This window comes from Dermochelys coriacea, chromosome 1 (genome assembly GCF_009764565.3).
Source record: "Dermochelys coriacea isolate rDerCor1 chromosome 1, rDerCor1.pri.v4, whole genome shotgun sequence".
NCBI classification, from domain to species: Eukaryota; Metazoa; Chordata; order Testudines; family Dermochelyidae; genus Dermochelys; species Dermochelys coriacea.
In genome coordinates this window covers 241,409,802-241,425,688 of record NC_050068.2, presented here as the reverse complement: position 1 = coordinate 241,425,688, position 15,887 = coordinate 241,409,802, and the positions used below count along the sequence as shown (strand labels likewise).

The following is a 15,887-nucleotide window of genomic DNA, read 5'->3' as shown; positions in this document are numbered from 1 at the left end:
TCATATAAAAGTAAAATCCAGAGGATTGTAACTCTTCAATGACAAAAGGAAAAAGAAGAAGATGGTCACATTTGTATAAGACATTTGGTAACAGGGTTATGGTAACCCTTGGCATCAGAATGACCTCTTAGATAACAGAAGGGCTGTTTCATTGATGATGTAGGTGACAGAATCCTCTGGTTCACATGGCACCACTCTCCCTCATTTTACCAACAAGATTGTACTCCTCTTCTGCCAGGGCAACCCCCAGTGGCATGGATTGAGTTATAGTGTTCAAAGAGGAAAACAGTATGCATTGGGAATCTGTTGTGCTTATTTTTACTTCTTTCTATTGCTGTTCTCATGGAGGTCTAGAGTGTACAGTTCATTTAGAAGTACTAACAGTAACTCTTATCTTTCAGGCATCGGATCTCCAAATCTAAGTTTAGGTGAGTAAAATATAGTTGTATATTTTTCTGTCATTCGACTGGTTTTGTATCCCATCTTTTAAAATTAACTTTCACTGTCACCAGGGCACACGGTAACTCTAAGCCATTCCCAACGTTGATAGAATTTAATCAATCATCCATCAAAATCAGTGACCATTTTACTTAACATTAGACTGAGATAAGGCCCATGAGTTAGAGGTGACACTTATCGCGGAAGTTCACATTTTCTGGCATGTTGGCTCAGGTCCTGAAAGCTTCCCCATTGGGTCATAAAATTGTAGAAGCTAGAGATAGACCAGTTAGATCATCAGCTGATATTCATTCCACTGAAAGGCCAGCCCAAGGGTTTGTTTTCTACAGTATTGGGTAGTGTTCTGTTCTCTTTAGTTGTAAATGTCTCAAGAGATAGGGCTTCCACGTTAAATTAGGCTTCATCCCACCACTGGACAGAGTTGGAATATTTTGCCCTTTTGTAGCAAGATCCACAGAGTTTCCCTACTGGGTGTTTGATTCTTAATAATTTATCAGCTTTTAGAAATGTGTGGAGGGCCTGGGCTGACCAGACATATACTTCCACTGGCAGAATTTATTCCTTCATGCTTATAAATATATACTTGTCCATTGTGAAAAAGAAAAGGAGTACTTGTGGCACCTTAGAGACTAACAAATTTATTAGACCATAAGCTTTCGTGAGCTACAGCTCACTTCATCGGATGCATTTGGTGGAAAAAAAATGGTTTTTTTGGTTTTTTTTCCACCAAATGCATCCGATGAAGTGAGCTGTAGCTCACGAAAGCTTATGCTCTAATAAATTTGTTAGTCTCTAAGGTGCCACAAATACTCCTTTTCTTTTTGCGAATACAGACTAACACGGCTGCTACTCTGAAACCTGTCATTGTGAAAAAGGTTTCCAGTCCATTTCCCTCTCCCATATGTGACTCATATTAGCTTCATGGCTTTGAATTCTAAGTCCAGCAAGACTTCTAACACTAGAATGTTATAAGAAATGCTTTGGCTTCCTCAATAATTGGGAGAGGAAAACTGCTGTTTTCTTCCTCATACATGAGATGTGAATAATAATGTAGAATTGTCATATTAACCCATGCACATACATATATGCACATGTGAATGCACACGTACAGTACATGCATGCTGACACATGTACACACACAGGAAATCATAAGTATTCCTATATACATATAGGTGCACGTATAGCACACATGCACACTCATATATGCACACGCTTACACATTTTGGACTAGATAAAGGCTGGAAAACAAGACCACAGCATTAATGCTAATTGATTCTCATGCATGGCATTATTCCTGATGATGTCAGAGTATCTCTATAACCAAGCATTACAATAATTTTCTCACTTTTCAAAAATAACACTTCTAGATTCTTTTCCACTTGAGCGCACACAAATTACTTTTGTTTTGTAGAAAAATTCTTAGTATTTTACCTAGCTAACAAAGATTTACAGTTGAGTGCCTGATAAAATTTTGCTGTAAGGTTCTTAAGCCGTGGTGGAGTATTTGCATCTGGCTTTAGTGTGTCTAGGTGCTGAACTCCATCCTAGCCCGAGGTCACTGCTTACCACTGGACAGGGAATGAGAGAGACAGGTCTAGCCAAGGAAAGTTCCCATTCCACTTTGTCATGTAATACATATATAATAAAAACTATTAGATGTATTATACAGTGCCAGGAGTTGCCTGGAAACTGGTTGCTAAGCAAGTTAAATTCTGAAGAGTAGGAGGTGTATAATTAGCTTTAAATACCTTCTGTGGTTAGTAATTACCCTCAGAAATCAGTGTGACACTCATGAGGGGCTGTGTTCATGGAAGGCATAATTTAAAGGGGTACTGTTTATTAGCAAATGGCATCCTTATCAACAGGCACAGGGGAAGATCTTGAGGTCCTCCAGGGATCTCAAAGAAAATAGACTTTTGTGACATTGTTTTCAGTACAGAATTGGCTGTCTTGTTGGGCCTCATACTGATAGGTGCTGAGCACTTGAAATTCCCATTCTTTGCTGAGATTCACAGACACACGGCACCTCTCTGGGGGCCTCGATTCCAGGTCCATTGTAGGCAATGAAAGACTTTCAGTTGACTTCAGTGGGCACTGGATCTGACCCATGACTAGGCCCACAGTTATTCAGTAAAGAAAAGCTTACTATTTCTGTGGAAAACAAGAAATCTCTAGAGGCTTTTTCTTTCTGGTCAGCACATGCTTCCTCTCACCAAGTAATACTGGCTCAAAGGGCTCGTCCTCCCGAGAATCTTAGTACTTTGTTTAGAACCGTGTTTTGTTCAGATGGTTGTGGTCACCCTGAGCAGTAGTGGGGACTCTCTCCCAGCATGGATTTAAAAGCCTTTCACTGTCATCACTTCAGACTGAATAATTCACTTGAATGAAAGCTGGAGGTCTTAACTGAGGGATTTGCAATGGCTTACACATCCCCATTTTTTCATCCCTTTTTTCTTTCTCCCGTTTCAAGCCGCTATTGGCGCCGGTGGAACAGGTTCTGCAGGAGGAAGTGCCGAGCCGCTGTCAAGTCCAATATTTTCTACTGGCTGGTGATCTTCCTTGTGTTTCTCAACACCCTTACCATTGCCTCTGAACATTACAACCAGCCAGACTGGCTCACAGAGGTCCAAGGTAAGATGAGGCAGGTGGTTCTGTTTGCTGTCCTTGTAACCATTAAGGGATAAACAAACTTACAGGGAAGGAAAAAGAGAAAGAAAGAGTTAGAGGTCTGATGTCCCAGTATTTGAAATCCCAGCCTTGAACTACAAACAAATACAAATACAATCTTCTATTTGCAGAGGATGTTAGACAGTATCTCAAATACATGATTGCATTATGAGACGCCTCAGAGAACACTGAGGGCTCAGCTATTAGTACCCAGTTGTCTACCAGCTGGAGTGTTCCTTTAGATCCAGGTGAGGTCACATAGCTGGAGCTTACTTCTATCTGTGTGTGCAGCACTTGGGCTGCCAGTTTAAGAGTAGATTCTTGGGGTTGTGAGTTCCCCAGTTTGTCACTCAAATGGCATTTATGATACATTCTGGTTACAAGGGAGGTGAGGAGGGAGGAATGATTTATGAAGTTCCCCTTAGTCTAAGAAATAAACAGCTGAATCATCTGTGGAAATGAGAGCAGCTGAAAGGCTGAATTAAACAACAGCAGATAACATGGCAGCCAATAGCTGTAACCTGTACATCGGAAGATGACAAGTGTGACAGGAGGTTGTGCATTGGAAAGCACAGTTCCTGTCAAGGAGGTTATACAGCTGTATAATACATGCATGTGGGAAGTGTTGTGATTGAAACCAGGGCTTCTATGCAAAACATTTTCATGTATGGATTGTCAGCACATAGGCCCACTTCCTTGGCTGCATGCTGAGCCGAGTCCTCTCTTTTCACTCTGACTTCAGCTGTTTTGCTGGTAGTAGTGGGTGGGATTTTTGGTGGTGGTTTTGGGTGAAATTATAATAATTATTCTTTATCCGTTTTTTCATGAGATACTGCCAATAAGGTGCTGCTAGCTCTTTTCACGGCAGAGATGCTGCTGAAGATGTACAGCTTAGGTCTCCAGGCCTACTTTGTATCTCTCTTCAACCGCTTTGACTGCTTTATTGTTTGTGGAGGAATCCTGGAGACCATCCTGGTGGAGACCAAGATCATGTCACCGCTGGGCATCTCGGTGTTGAGATGCGTCCGACTTCTCAGAATATTTAAAATCACAAGGTACTTCTGTTTTCCATGGAGGCCAACTTTGGGGATGAGGCAGGGACAGGCCTAGGAGCACTAGCATCATGGACAAATACGGTACTTGATATCTGCTCCACACACACATGTATCCAAATCACTGATCTCCTTGCAGCTCCATTCCTTCCATTATCCTACCTACTTCTTCTTCTTCCTCCAAAGGGCATCCCAGTTTCTGCTCAGTCATCTGCGGTGTGTACCTTTGGCAGTACAGTGGTTTCTGGAGGGCAGCTGAGAACTAAAGGCACCTTTTTGGGGGGGATGGGAGAAAGGAAGGGAGCAAGAAACAGCTGAGCAGAAACTCCATAACCAAAGTGGAGCAGTTTGAGATTGGCTGGTTGGTAGGGGATTTAGGATGCCTATGTGCCTTATGCCAGGGTAAGGATGTCCTTGGGATGGAGACATCAGCTCTTTCATAGGGAAAAAATGGGAGACGTCAGAGTGAGGGGATCATTGAGAATTGGTCCCTTTTCTATACAGATTGGGGAGCTGTAAAGATTGGAGGCGTGTCCATAGGCGCTGACTTCGTGGGTGCTCCGGAGCTGGGAGCACCTATGGGGAAAAAATGGTGGCTGCTGAGAACCCACCAGCAGCCCACCCCAAGTCAATGCCTCCCCCTCACTACCCCCAGCACCTCCCACCCACCGATGGCTCTGCCAATCAGCGCCTCCCCCTGCCTCCCAGCACCTCCCACCCGATGCGATCAGCTGTTCCACGGTGTGCAGGATGCACTGGGGAGGGAAGAGAGTGGAATGGGGGCGGGAAGAGGCAGGGTGGAGTTGGGGGAAGGAAAAGGGGCGGGACCCAGGGCAGAGCAGGGGTCAAGCACCCCCCAGGAACCAAAAAGTCAGCACCTGTGGGTGCATCACTTGAAGAAACGGGAAACCATCCTCCTGGGTGATTAGCAAGTCTGGTTGGAAGCACTTTAAACTACGCTGGTTAATATATTAAAATATGGGAAGATGTTATTCACCAAGCTGTGTCTTTTAAGGATCCCTGTCAAATCAAAAAGAAATTGGCATGTGCCCTTTTTTTTTGCTGCTTTATGGTGACTCAAGCAGGCCTGAAAGGCTGCGTTAAATGGGCAAAAACTTAATCGAGAAGCCCATTGCCAGCCCCAGCAGCCACAACAATGGGCAGACGAGGGAGCGGACCCTGGCAGCTTCCTCCCCCACTAGTCCCTATGGAGAGAAGCACGGTGTCAGCCCGAGCAGCAACAGAGAGAGGACTCTGCCCACTTCCTCCTCCCATTCCAGTTCCTCCCTCAGAGGAGGGGAGCCCCACACAGGCAGCAGCAACTGAGACCTTCTTCAAGCTCTTTTTTTTTCATTTCCTTCTTTCTCTCCCTCCCTCCCCACAAAGGCACAGTGCCTCCTAGTCAGTGATTCTGTTCCCTCCTGTAATCAGGTACTGCAAAACACAAACCTGATTTAGCAGGACTTTGCCAGCTTGAGGTGAAGTCACAGGAAATGTCAGCTTCTGACTCATCCCGATTTAGTATTTCCATACAAATTCATGTAAGTGGTCGCTTGATGGAGAAAGGGGTCTGGGGCTCACTCATATGGGCTTCCAGTTAGCACTTTGTAAAAGCTTCAATTGTGGGGGTGAAGCCATGGGTTTTCCTGCAGACTCGGGTATGAAAATGGCCCTACAATCATTTTAAACTTCCAGAAGGAGAGCTCTGTGAAAACTGAGATAAAAACACAGAGCACGGGAAAAGCAAGACCAGATCTGGAAGGCGTTCAAGATGGCAGAGCTGTGCTGCAGACAAAAACAACTGACTTGGATGCCAGATTAGTATAAGGTTTTACCCTGAATTTAATAGCCATTATAGAATCCAAAAAATGAAAAACACCTATGAAGTTTCTATGGTTCAGCTTACTGCCAAGGGTGAATGGCTTTCAAGGTCAGACGTCAAGGGCTGAAAAGAGGTTTACAGCATAGAGACAGTTCAGACATTGGTCAAGGCAAGGCTGTGACTATTCGAAAGGAAGGTGGCCTATTTAGAAGAGTCAGCTGAAGATACAAGGAATAGAAATTAGCAAAAATAAACTATTAGATTCAGCCTCCTGGGAGGAATGAAGAGCCCAGATCTGCAGAATTTGTCTTCTTTCTGAATCCCTGGGACTAAAGGCAAAGAGTGACAAAATGTAATTAGATATGGTTCATCGAGCTCTGGGCCAAGTTTCTAAGGAAGGTGTCTGTCCTAGGCCTAAGTTAATAGGATGCAGGAAGGCCATCAGGTTTTACAGAAAAAGAAGTAACACATAATGAAGAGGAAGAGTTGTTTGTTCAGGTCTCTTCTCCGCTCCTGCAGAGAGAGAGAGAACAGTTTACAATCCTGCTAGGAGAATTCTCTGTGAAAAGGGGCATAGATGTGGAACGTTTTGTCTAGAAATCCAGAGAGTGTTTAAGGGACCTGAGACCCTTACATCTGGAAATGAGAAAGAAACACTGAATCATAGAATATCAGGGTTGGAAGGGACCTCAGGAGATTATCTAGTCCAACCCCCTGCTCAAAGCAGGACCAATCCCCAACTAAATCATCCCAGCCAGGGCTTTGTCAAGCCTGACCTTGAAAACCTCTAAGAATGGAGATTCCACCACCTCCCTGGGTAACCCATTCCAGTCCTTCACCACCCTCCTAGTGAAAAAGTTTTTCCTAATATCCAACCTAAACCTCCCACACTGCAACTTGACACTATTACTCCTTGTTCTGTCATCTGCTACCACTGAGAATAGTCTAGATCCATCCTCTTTGGTAGTTGAAAACAGCTATCAAATCTCACCTCATTCTTCTCTTCTGCAGACTAAATAATCCCTGTTCCCTCAGCTCTCCTCATAAGTCATGTGCTCCAGCCCCCTAATCATTTTTGTTGCCCTCCGCTGGACTCTTCCCAATTTTTCCACAGCCTTTCTGTGGGGGGGGGGCCCCAAGACTGGACTCCATACTCTAGATGTGGCCTGACCAGTGTTGAATAGAGGGGAATGATCGCTTCCCTTGATCTGCTGGCAATGCTCCTATTAATGCAGCCCAATATGTTGTTAGCCTTCTTGGCAACAAGGGCACACTGTTGACTCATATCCAGCTTCTCGTCCACTGTAATCCCCAGGTCCTTTTCTGTCGAACTGCAGCTAGCCAGTTGGTCCCCAGCCCGTAGCAGTACATGGGATTCTTCCGTCCTAAGTGCAGGACTCTGCACTTGTCTTTGTTTAACCTCATCAGATTTCTTTTCGCCCAATCCTCTAATTTTGTCTAGGTCCCTCTGTATCCTATCCCTACCCTCCAGCGTATCTACCACTCCTCCCAGTTTAGTGTCGTCTGAAAAGTTGCTGAGGGTGCAATCCACACCATCCTCCAGATCATTAATTAAGATATTGAACAAAACCAGCGCCAGGACCAACCCGTGGGGCACTCCGCTTAATACTGGCTGCCAACTAGATATGGAGCCATTGATCATTACCCGTTGAGCCCAGCGATCTAGACAGCTTTCTATCCACCTTATAGTCCATTCATCCAGCCCATACTTCTTGAACTTGCTGGGAAGAATACTATGGGAGATCATATCAAAAGCTTTGCTGAAGTCAAGAATAACACATCCACTGCTTTCTCTTCATCCACAGAGCCAATTATCTCGTCATAGAAGGCAATTAGGTTAGTCAGGCATGACTTGCCCTTGGTGAATCCATGCTGACTGTTCCTGATCACTTTCCTTTCATCTAAGTGCTTCAGAATTGATTCCTTGAAGACCTGCTCCATGATTTTTCAAGGGACTGAGGTGAGGCTGACTGGCCTGTTGTAGTTCCCCAGACCCTCCTCCTTCCCTTTTTTAAAGATGGGCACTACATTAGCCTTTTTCCAGTCTTCCGGGACCTCCTCCGATCACCATGAGTTTTCAAAGATAATGGCCAATGGCTCTGCATTCACATCCGCCAACTCCTTTATCACCCTCAGATGCAGCGCATCTGGTCCCATGGACTTCTGCTTGTCCAGCTTTTCTAAATAGTCCCGAACCACTTCTTTCTCCACAGAGGGCTGGTCACCTCCTCCCCATGCTGTGCTGCCCAGTGCAGCAGTCTGGGAGCTGACCTTGTTCATGAAGACAGAGGCAAAAAAAGCATTGAGTACATTAGCTTTTTCCACATCCTCTGTCACTAGGTTGCCTCCCTCATTCAGTAAGGGGCTCACACTTTCCTTGGCTTCTTGTTGCTAACATACCTGAAGAAACCCTTCTTGTTATTCTTAACATCTCTTGCAAGCTGCAACTCCAAGTGTGATTTGGCCTTCCTGATTTCACTCCTGCGTGCCTGAACAATATTTTTATACTCATCCCTGGTCATTTGTCCAATTTTCCACTTCTTGTAAGCTTCTTTTTTGTGTTTAAGATCAGCAAGGATTTCACTGTTAAGCCAAGCTGGTCGCCTGCCATGTTTATTATTCTTTCTATACATTGTGGTGGTTTGTTCCTGCAACCTCAATAAGGATTCTTTAAAATACAGCCAGCTCTCCTGGACTCCTTTCCCCTTCATGTTATTCTCCCAGGGGATCCTGCCCATCAGTTCCCTGAGGGAGTCAAAATGTACTTTCTGAAGTCCAGGGTCCATATTTTGCTGCTCTCCTTTCTACCTTGTGTCAGGATCCTAAACTCGACCATCTCATGGTCACTGCCTCCCAGGTTCCCATCCACTTTTGCTTCCCCTACTAATTCTTCTTGGTTTGTGAGCAGTAGGTCAAGATCTCTGCCCCTGTTTGGTTCCTCCAGCACTTGCACCAGGAAATTGTCCCCTACACTTTCCAAAAACTTCCTGGATTGAAATATGCCAAGACCCTGCTTCTTGTGAGTGTTCTTTCTAGTACAGCTGCCAGTTTTCCCATTCTTCACTCAGCTCTAAACACAGTGACGATTTAGTGTCATTACCATTATAGACACTGGTGGAATAAGCCACATGTATGGAATGATAATAAAGTAAGATACCATCCCAGAAAGGGCAGAAGAGCAGAAAAGATGACTGTAATGCTTTATGTCAAATATATATTTCTGACTGACATGCAGACATATTGGACATAGAAATAGTGATAATCAAGAAGATAAAAGAGGCACAAATTAAGGAAAATATGACGGCAAAGGTATATCTTAGACAAATTAATCTTCATATATTTATGTGAATTTTCCATGATAAGTATCAAGTGTAGACAAACTCTCAGTGCATCAAAAATACTCACATATATGAAAAGCATGACTACTACTCCATAATATCATAGAGGAAATAAAAACACAGATGAATGAATATCCCATAGTTTTGGGAACCACTGTTAGAATTTCAAGAGCAAACATTACTTGGAAGATTATAAATAATCATCAGAATTATTTCATGACATAAATTAAGAAGCAGCAATATAATCTATTTGTTTTGCCCTCTCTAATTTTTACAGTGTTGTGCAGAATATCTTCCTGTGCTGAGAGAAGTCAAATGACTGTCTCTTCATGAGCTATTCTGGATGGCTTTATAAAACCCTATATTTATTCCTTTATATAAACTGAAAAGTAATCCATTTATTCCTAACTATAAACTTAGATTCATATTTTATAGCTAAGTCCTGCCATTGGATGTCCATGGTTGTTTTTCTATTAAGTCAGTGGGGATTCTTATGTCTCCAAGGCTGTGTTGGGTGAACAATATTGGAAGCACTATGTAGACAGCCCACCATCATTACCACCATTATAAGAACAGTATCTTTGAGATTGCAGGTATCACAAAAGCAATAATGGAAGGTGTATAAAGACAGGGAAGAAGAATCTTGGGACTTTTAGAGCGCAATACTGGGAATCCGGACTCCTGATTTTAGTCCAAGCTCTTCAGTGGATTCTGTGTGTGATCTTGGGCAAGCCATTTCTCTGTGCCTTAATTCCTCCAGTTGAAAACTGGGGATAACAATAGTATTGGCCTACCTCACAGGAGTTTTGCGAGGCTTAGTTCATTAACATCTATAAACTGCTTTGAGATCCTCAAGTGGGAAATGCTATAGAAGTGCAAACTGTAACAATTAATTTCTTAGTCCTGATAGCGAAAGCAACAATGGTTTTCTCCTTTACAGCTCAGTTTCTGCTGCTTGTTGCTGAAAGGAATTCAAATATCTGTATGTATGACATTGCCATGAAAATGACTGTGATGTCACAGGCATAGGTTTTTTGTTTTTTTTTGCTGTTGATGATAGAAGAAGAGAAAATGGGGAATGAGGGTCCTTTTTCAAAATCCATTGCAATATGTTTGAACACTCCAGGCCAAATTCATTCCTGGGTGACTCCATTGAGCTAGTTGAGTTACTCCAAGGATGGCTTTGACCCTCATGGTTTGGGTTTGTTCCTGAACCAGCGAAAGTCAAGCTATAAGGGGTTATTCTGGATGTACACGAGGGAAAAGGTTGAGTTTTTAGATCAGGTTTAGCTGGCACACAATAGCTAAGGCTGATTTGAACTTGAGCCCTGCTCCTGGTCAAGACAAACCCTCACTATGCAAACCTGTTTTCTGAATGGTTTAGTTTTGTGCTGATGTCATACTTGGGTTTAAATCCTCACAGGAGTGCAGGTAAGAAATCACTATCATCTCAGTTAACTACTTTGAAGTTTTAATGTCCCATAAGAAATGAAGCTGGAGTGCTGACACAGCTATAAGAATTATAAAGAAATGTTGACCAGATAAATGGCTAAGCAGTTGGGCCCGGGTCCAGCAATGCATTTAAGCACCTGTGTAATTTTAAACAAGTCAATGAGACTATTCACATGCTTTAAGTTACACATGCATTAGGGGCTTTGCTGTATTGAGAATTAAAGGAGTTGTGCCTTAGCTGAAATTATCCAAACTGGAGGAGTTTGATGTGCAGGGAGATACTCTGGAACTGCTTAATCTCTGGTGTAACTCCACTGAAGTTAATGGAGTTACACCAGGGGTGACTTTGGCTGCTTTTTATTTCACTTGCTCTTCCTCCCAAAGCGTAAAAGTATGTGAGCTGTAAGTGTGAACAGAGATGGGAAGAGCTGTTAATTGTGCATCCATTGAGGAAGTTTGGTGATGTTGAGCACACAGCTTCAGTAGATTTACCTTACTATTTCAGTTTTGCATTGCCCATCTTTCGAATTGCAGTTAAACTTTAAAGCAGCTTGGCCTCCTTGAGATGAGCTGGTTGCTAAACTTCAGAGGAAAGATCCATATCCCCCCTCCAGACCTGGCCACCAAGCTTTCCCTCTCCCATGAAGAAGGAAAGCAGCTCCTTTTGCCTTGTTTTCTCAGAACACTTGGTTAATGGTATCTGATTCAACTCTGTTTGATGTAATGATAGGGAAGGCACCGTGTTCATTTGGGGTGAAAGTCATTCCTATGCAGAGGGCCAACACAAGGTCTGTGCACCATTTAAATGCCACTTAAACCCTCTGATAAGTGGTTAATGGGACTTGAGTGGTGTATAGGCTTTGTGCTGGCCCTCTACATAGGTGTCAATTTCACGGTTAGTGATCATATGTGAAATTTACTAAAGTATAGAGTTTAGAGATTAAAAACAACTGTTAGCTCACCTTCTTCCTTAATTAATGTAGAAATAGAAAATATCACCTGCTCTCTTGGAATGCTTATGTGAAACAAGTGATAGGTGGTGTGACAAAGTTCTGTCCTTGCCTCCATGAGTCCCGCGTTTCCTGGCGGATTTCACTAGCCTCAGAAGCTCACTGTGACCCTCCACGTAACTCTTACCTCGGGGCCTCCTTCCTTGTGACTGATATGGTGTGTACTACTCAGCCTCTCCAACAGCGCAACTTCTTCCCACAGCTCCTGACATGCACACCCACCTGACTGACTGGGAGGCTTTTAACTAGTTTCAGCCAGCCCCGATTGGCTTCAGATGTCCCAATCAACATAGCTTTCTCCCTGCCTTCTGGAAAGTTCTTAATTGGCCCCAGGTGTCTTAATTGACCTGGAGCAGTTTCCATTTCACTTAACCTGGTACCAGGGATTTGTTTAGCCTGGAGCTAATGTAGCTATCTCCCACTACTTTTCTATAGCCATCTGGCCTTGCCCCGTCACATTCCCCCCGCCCCCTGCTCAACACCATAGAGTTGGGCAATTTGGGACACCAGGCAGTTTGCTCGTGACAGACCATCAGCATTGCCATGATGGCATCCAGCCCTATGCCGTATGCGGAACTGGAATGGTTGGAGGGATAAGAACCACCTGGTGACCCTTGCATTCTTTTCCTTATTCCGCTGCATCCACTGGAGGGATGCATGGTCTGTCACAAGAGTAAATTGCCGGCCTAAGAGGTAATAATGCAGTGTCTCCATAGCACATTTGACAGCAAGACATTCTCTCTTGACTACTGTGTATTTCTGTTCTCTTGGGAGAAGCTTTCTGCTTAGGTAGAGGATTGGGTGTTCCTCTTCTTCCACCATTTGCGACAGAACTGCTCCCAACCCCACCTCGGAAGCGTCTGTTTGTAAAACAAACTTCCTGTTAAAGTCTGGGGCTATGAGTACGGGGTCATTACAGAGGGCCATCCAAAGGTCTGTAATTGCCCCCTCTGCTGCGTCGGTCCACTTTACCATGTCTGAACCTTGGGCCTTTACCAGGTCCGTTAGGGGACTTGCCCTAGTGGCGAAGTGGGGAATAAAACGTCGGTGGTAGCCTACCATGCCTAGGAATGCACAGACCTGCTTCTTTCGGGTCGGCCGGGGCCAGTTTTGAATTGCCTCTAGCTTATTCGTTTGGGGCTTCACTATGCCCCTTCCCACAATATATCCCAGGTACCTAGCCTCTGCTAGCCCTAAGGCACATTTAGCGGGATTAGCAGTGAGGCCAGCCCGCCTTAAGGTGCATAGTACTGCCTCAACTTTCTCCAAGTGGGTTCACCAGTCTGGCGTATGGATGATGACATCATCTAAGTATGCAGCTGCATAACTAGTATGGGGGCGCAGCAGCTTATCCATGAGGCACTGGAATGTGGCTGCAGCCCCATGTAGCCCAAAAGGGAGGACAGTGTACTGGAATAGCCCATCCGGGGTGGAGAATGCTGTCTTTTCTTTAGCTTCTTTGGTCAGAGGAATCTGCCAGTACCCTTTTGTCAGATCCAATGTAGTCAAGAATCAGGCACTACCCAGACGGTCAACCAGTTCATCGATGCGTGGTATGGGGTATGCATCAAACTGGGATATTTCATTCAGTCGGCGAAAGTCATTACAGAATCTCATGGTACCGTCAGGTTTAGGCACTAGAACAATTGGACTGGACCACTGACTGTAAGATTCTTCAATAACCCCTAATTCTAACATTCTCTTTACTTCGGCCTTGATTTCCTTTCTTTTGGCTGCTGGGATTCGGTAGGGTCTCAATGGTACTTGGCTCCGGGGATCGTGCGGATATGGTGATAGGTCTCAGTCATCTGCCCTGATTTTGTAGAAAACACATCTCTGTTGTGATTAATCATGTCGGCTGCCTCGATCTTTTGGATCGGCCTCAAGTCGGATGATATCCTCACTTGCTCGTGTAAGTTATCCTCCTGGGGAAGGGTCTTCTGCATGACTAAGCATGCCTCTTGATCGTGCCAAGGTTTTAGAAGATTGATGTGGTAAATTTGCTCTGATTTCCGGAGGCCTGGCTGCCGCACCTTATAGTTCACCTCTCCCACGGCTTCAATTATTTCATAGGATCCCTGCCACTGGGCCAACAGTTTACTTTCTGCTGTGGGCACCAGTACCATCACCCAATCCCCTGGTTGGAACCGGCGAAGCTTTGCTTGGTGGTTATAATGGGTTCGTTGGGTCTCCTGTGCTCTCTCCAAGTGTTCCCGTATAATGGGCATAACTCGGGCTATCCAATCTCTCATCTGCAGTACATGCTCAACTATGTTCCTTCTGGGATTTGGCTCCTCTTCCCAGGCTTCTCTGGCTATATCCAATGTGCCCCGAGGGCGGCACCCATATAGTAGTTCGAATGGAGAGAAACCCGTGGAGGCTTGTGGAACCTCCTGGATGACGAACTTGAGGTAAGGCAATAGGGTATCCCAATCTTTCCCATCCCGGCTCACCACTTTCCTGATCATGGCCTTGAGGGTCCTATTGAATCTTTCCACAAGGCCATCTGTTTGCGGGTGGTATACAGAGGTCCGTAGGGCTTGTACATGGAGCAATGAACAGAGATCTTTCATCAACTTGGACATGAAAGGTGTCCCTTGATCAGTCAATATCTCCTTGGATGGCCCAACCCGGGCAAAGATCTGTACTAGCTCCTTAGCTATTGTCTTGGAAGCTGTGTTGCGCAGGGGAACAGCTTCCGGGTACTGGATTGCATAGTCCAGTACAACAAGCACATGTTGGTGGCCCCGAGCTGTCTTCTCTAGGGGCCCTACCAGATCCATGGCTATCCCTTCAAAAGGAACCTCTATTATTGGAAGAGGTATCAAAGGAGCCCGCAAGTGCGGGCGAGGACTATGTAACTGACACTCCGGACAAGAGGTGCAGTATCGCCGGACATCTTCATGTACTCCTGGCCAGAAGAACCTCTGCAGGATCCGTGCCTGGGTTTTCTCTACCCCTAGGTGTCCTCCAAACAGGTGACTGTGGGTGAGACTCAATATGGCTTTTTAATGTTTTTGTGGCACCAGAAGTTGTTGTATCTCTTGCTCCTGCATTTGTACCACGCGGTACAGGAGATCTTTCTTCACTATAAAGTAAGGTCCGGGACCCCGGACTTTCCCATCCACGGGTATCCCATCGATCTCGGCCACCTCTTTCCTGGCGTTATCATATCTGGGGTCCTCCGCCTGGTCCCGCCCAAAAAGTCTCTCTCCCAGGACTAACCTGCCCAAGCTCCCAGGGGCTGCCGTCATGGCTGGGGGCAGCTTCTGGCTCACCTTCTGTGGTGGAAGTTTCTCTGTTGGCTGCTCACGTCCATCTGACTACTAGGGAAGTCTTCTGGCCCTGGATCAGGATCCGGGTTCCCAAGGCCTTTGCGGCCTTCTTCTCTTTTTTTGTCTTCCAGGTCTTTTGGGTGGCTGAGAACAGATGCTGAGAAATCTCAGCGAACGTCGGGGGTTGACATTCCCCCGGTGATGAGTCGCTGTCCTCAGGGTCCCCACCTCCCTCCAGCCTCTCCAAGGGGAGTAAATTATCAAACCCTGGATAGTTCCTCCCAATGATTACAGGATATGGGAGTTTAGGAACTACACCCACGGTCACCTCAATGGGGTTTCCCTGAATCTCTATCTCCACTGGGATGGTGAGGTAATGGCTCACGGCCCCATGCATGCATGTCACTGCTACGCATTTGGCTTGTAACAGCTGACTATTTTTTACCAGCTTACCGATATGAGGGTGATAGCACTCCCAGAGTCCACAAGCGCTGTAGTCTCTGCTGCATTTATCCTCACTGGCCTGGTGTAATTATGCGGGGCTAATGCAACCCCCATGAGGTGGATAAGGGAGCATGGGACCTCCCAATCCCACTTTTAACACCAGTTGTGACAAAGCTCTGTCCTTGCCTCCGAGGGTCCCGCATTTCCTGGCGGATTTCGCTAGCCTCAGAGGCTCACTGTGACCCTCCACGTAACCCTTACCTTGGGGCCTCCTTCCTTGTGACTGATATGGTGTGTACTACTCAGCCTCTCCAACAGCGCAACTTTTTCCCACAGCTCCTGACATG

At 45.3% G+C, this 15,887-nt stretch overlaps 1 protein-coding gene across 2 annotated transcripts in view; it reads left to right on the top strand.

Moving 5' to 3' along the window:
- The window catches only part of CACNA1C (calcium voltage-gated channel subunit alpha1 C), a 721,739-nt gene that overhangs the window by 566,685 nt on the left and 139,167 nt on the right, over positions 1 to 15,887 (top strand). For both annotated transcript variants that reach the window (XM_043517771.1, XM_043517767.1), the window contains 3 exons: positions 402 to 428; positions 2,930 to 3,090; positions 3,956 to 4,181. In XM_043517771.1, coding sequence (XP_043373706.1) covers positions 402 to 428; positions 2,930 to 3,090; positions 3,956 to 4,181 — 414 coding nt within the window. The remainder of the gene's footprint in view (positions 1 to 401; positions 429 to 2,929; positions 3,091 to 3,955; positions 4,182 to 15,887) is intronic.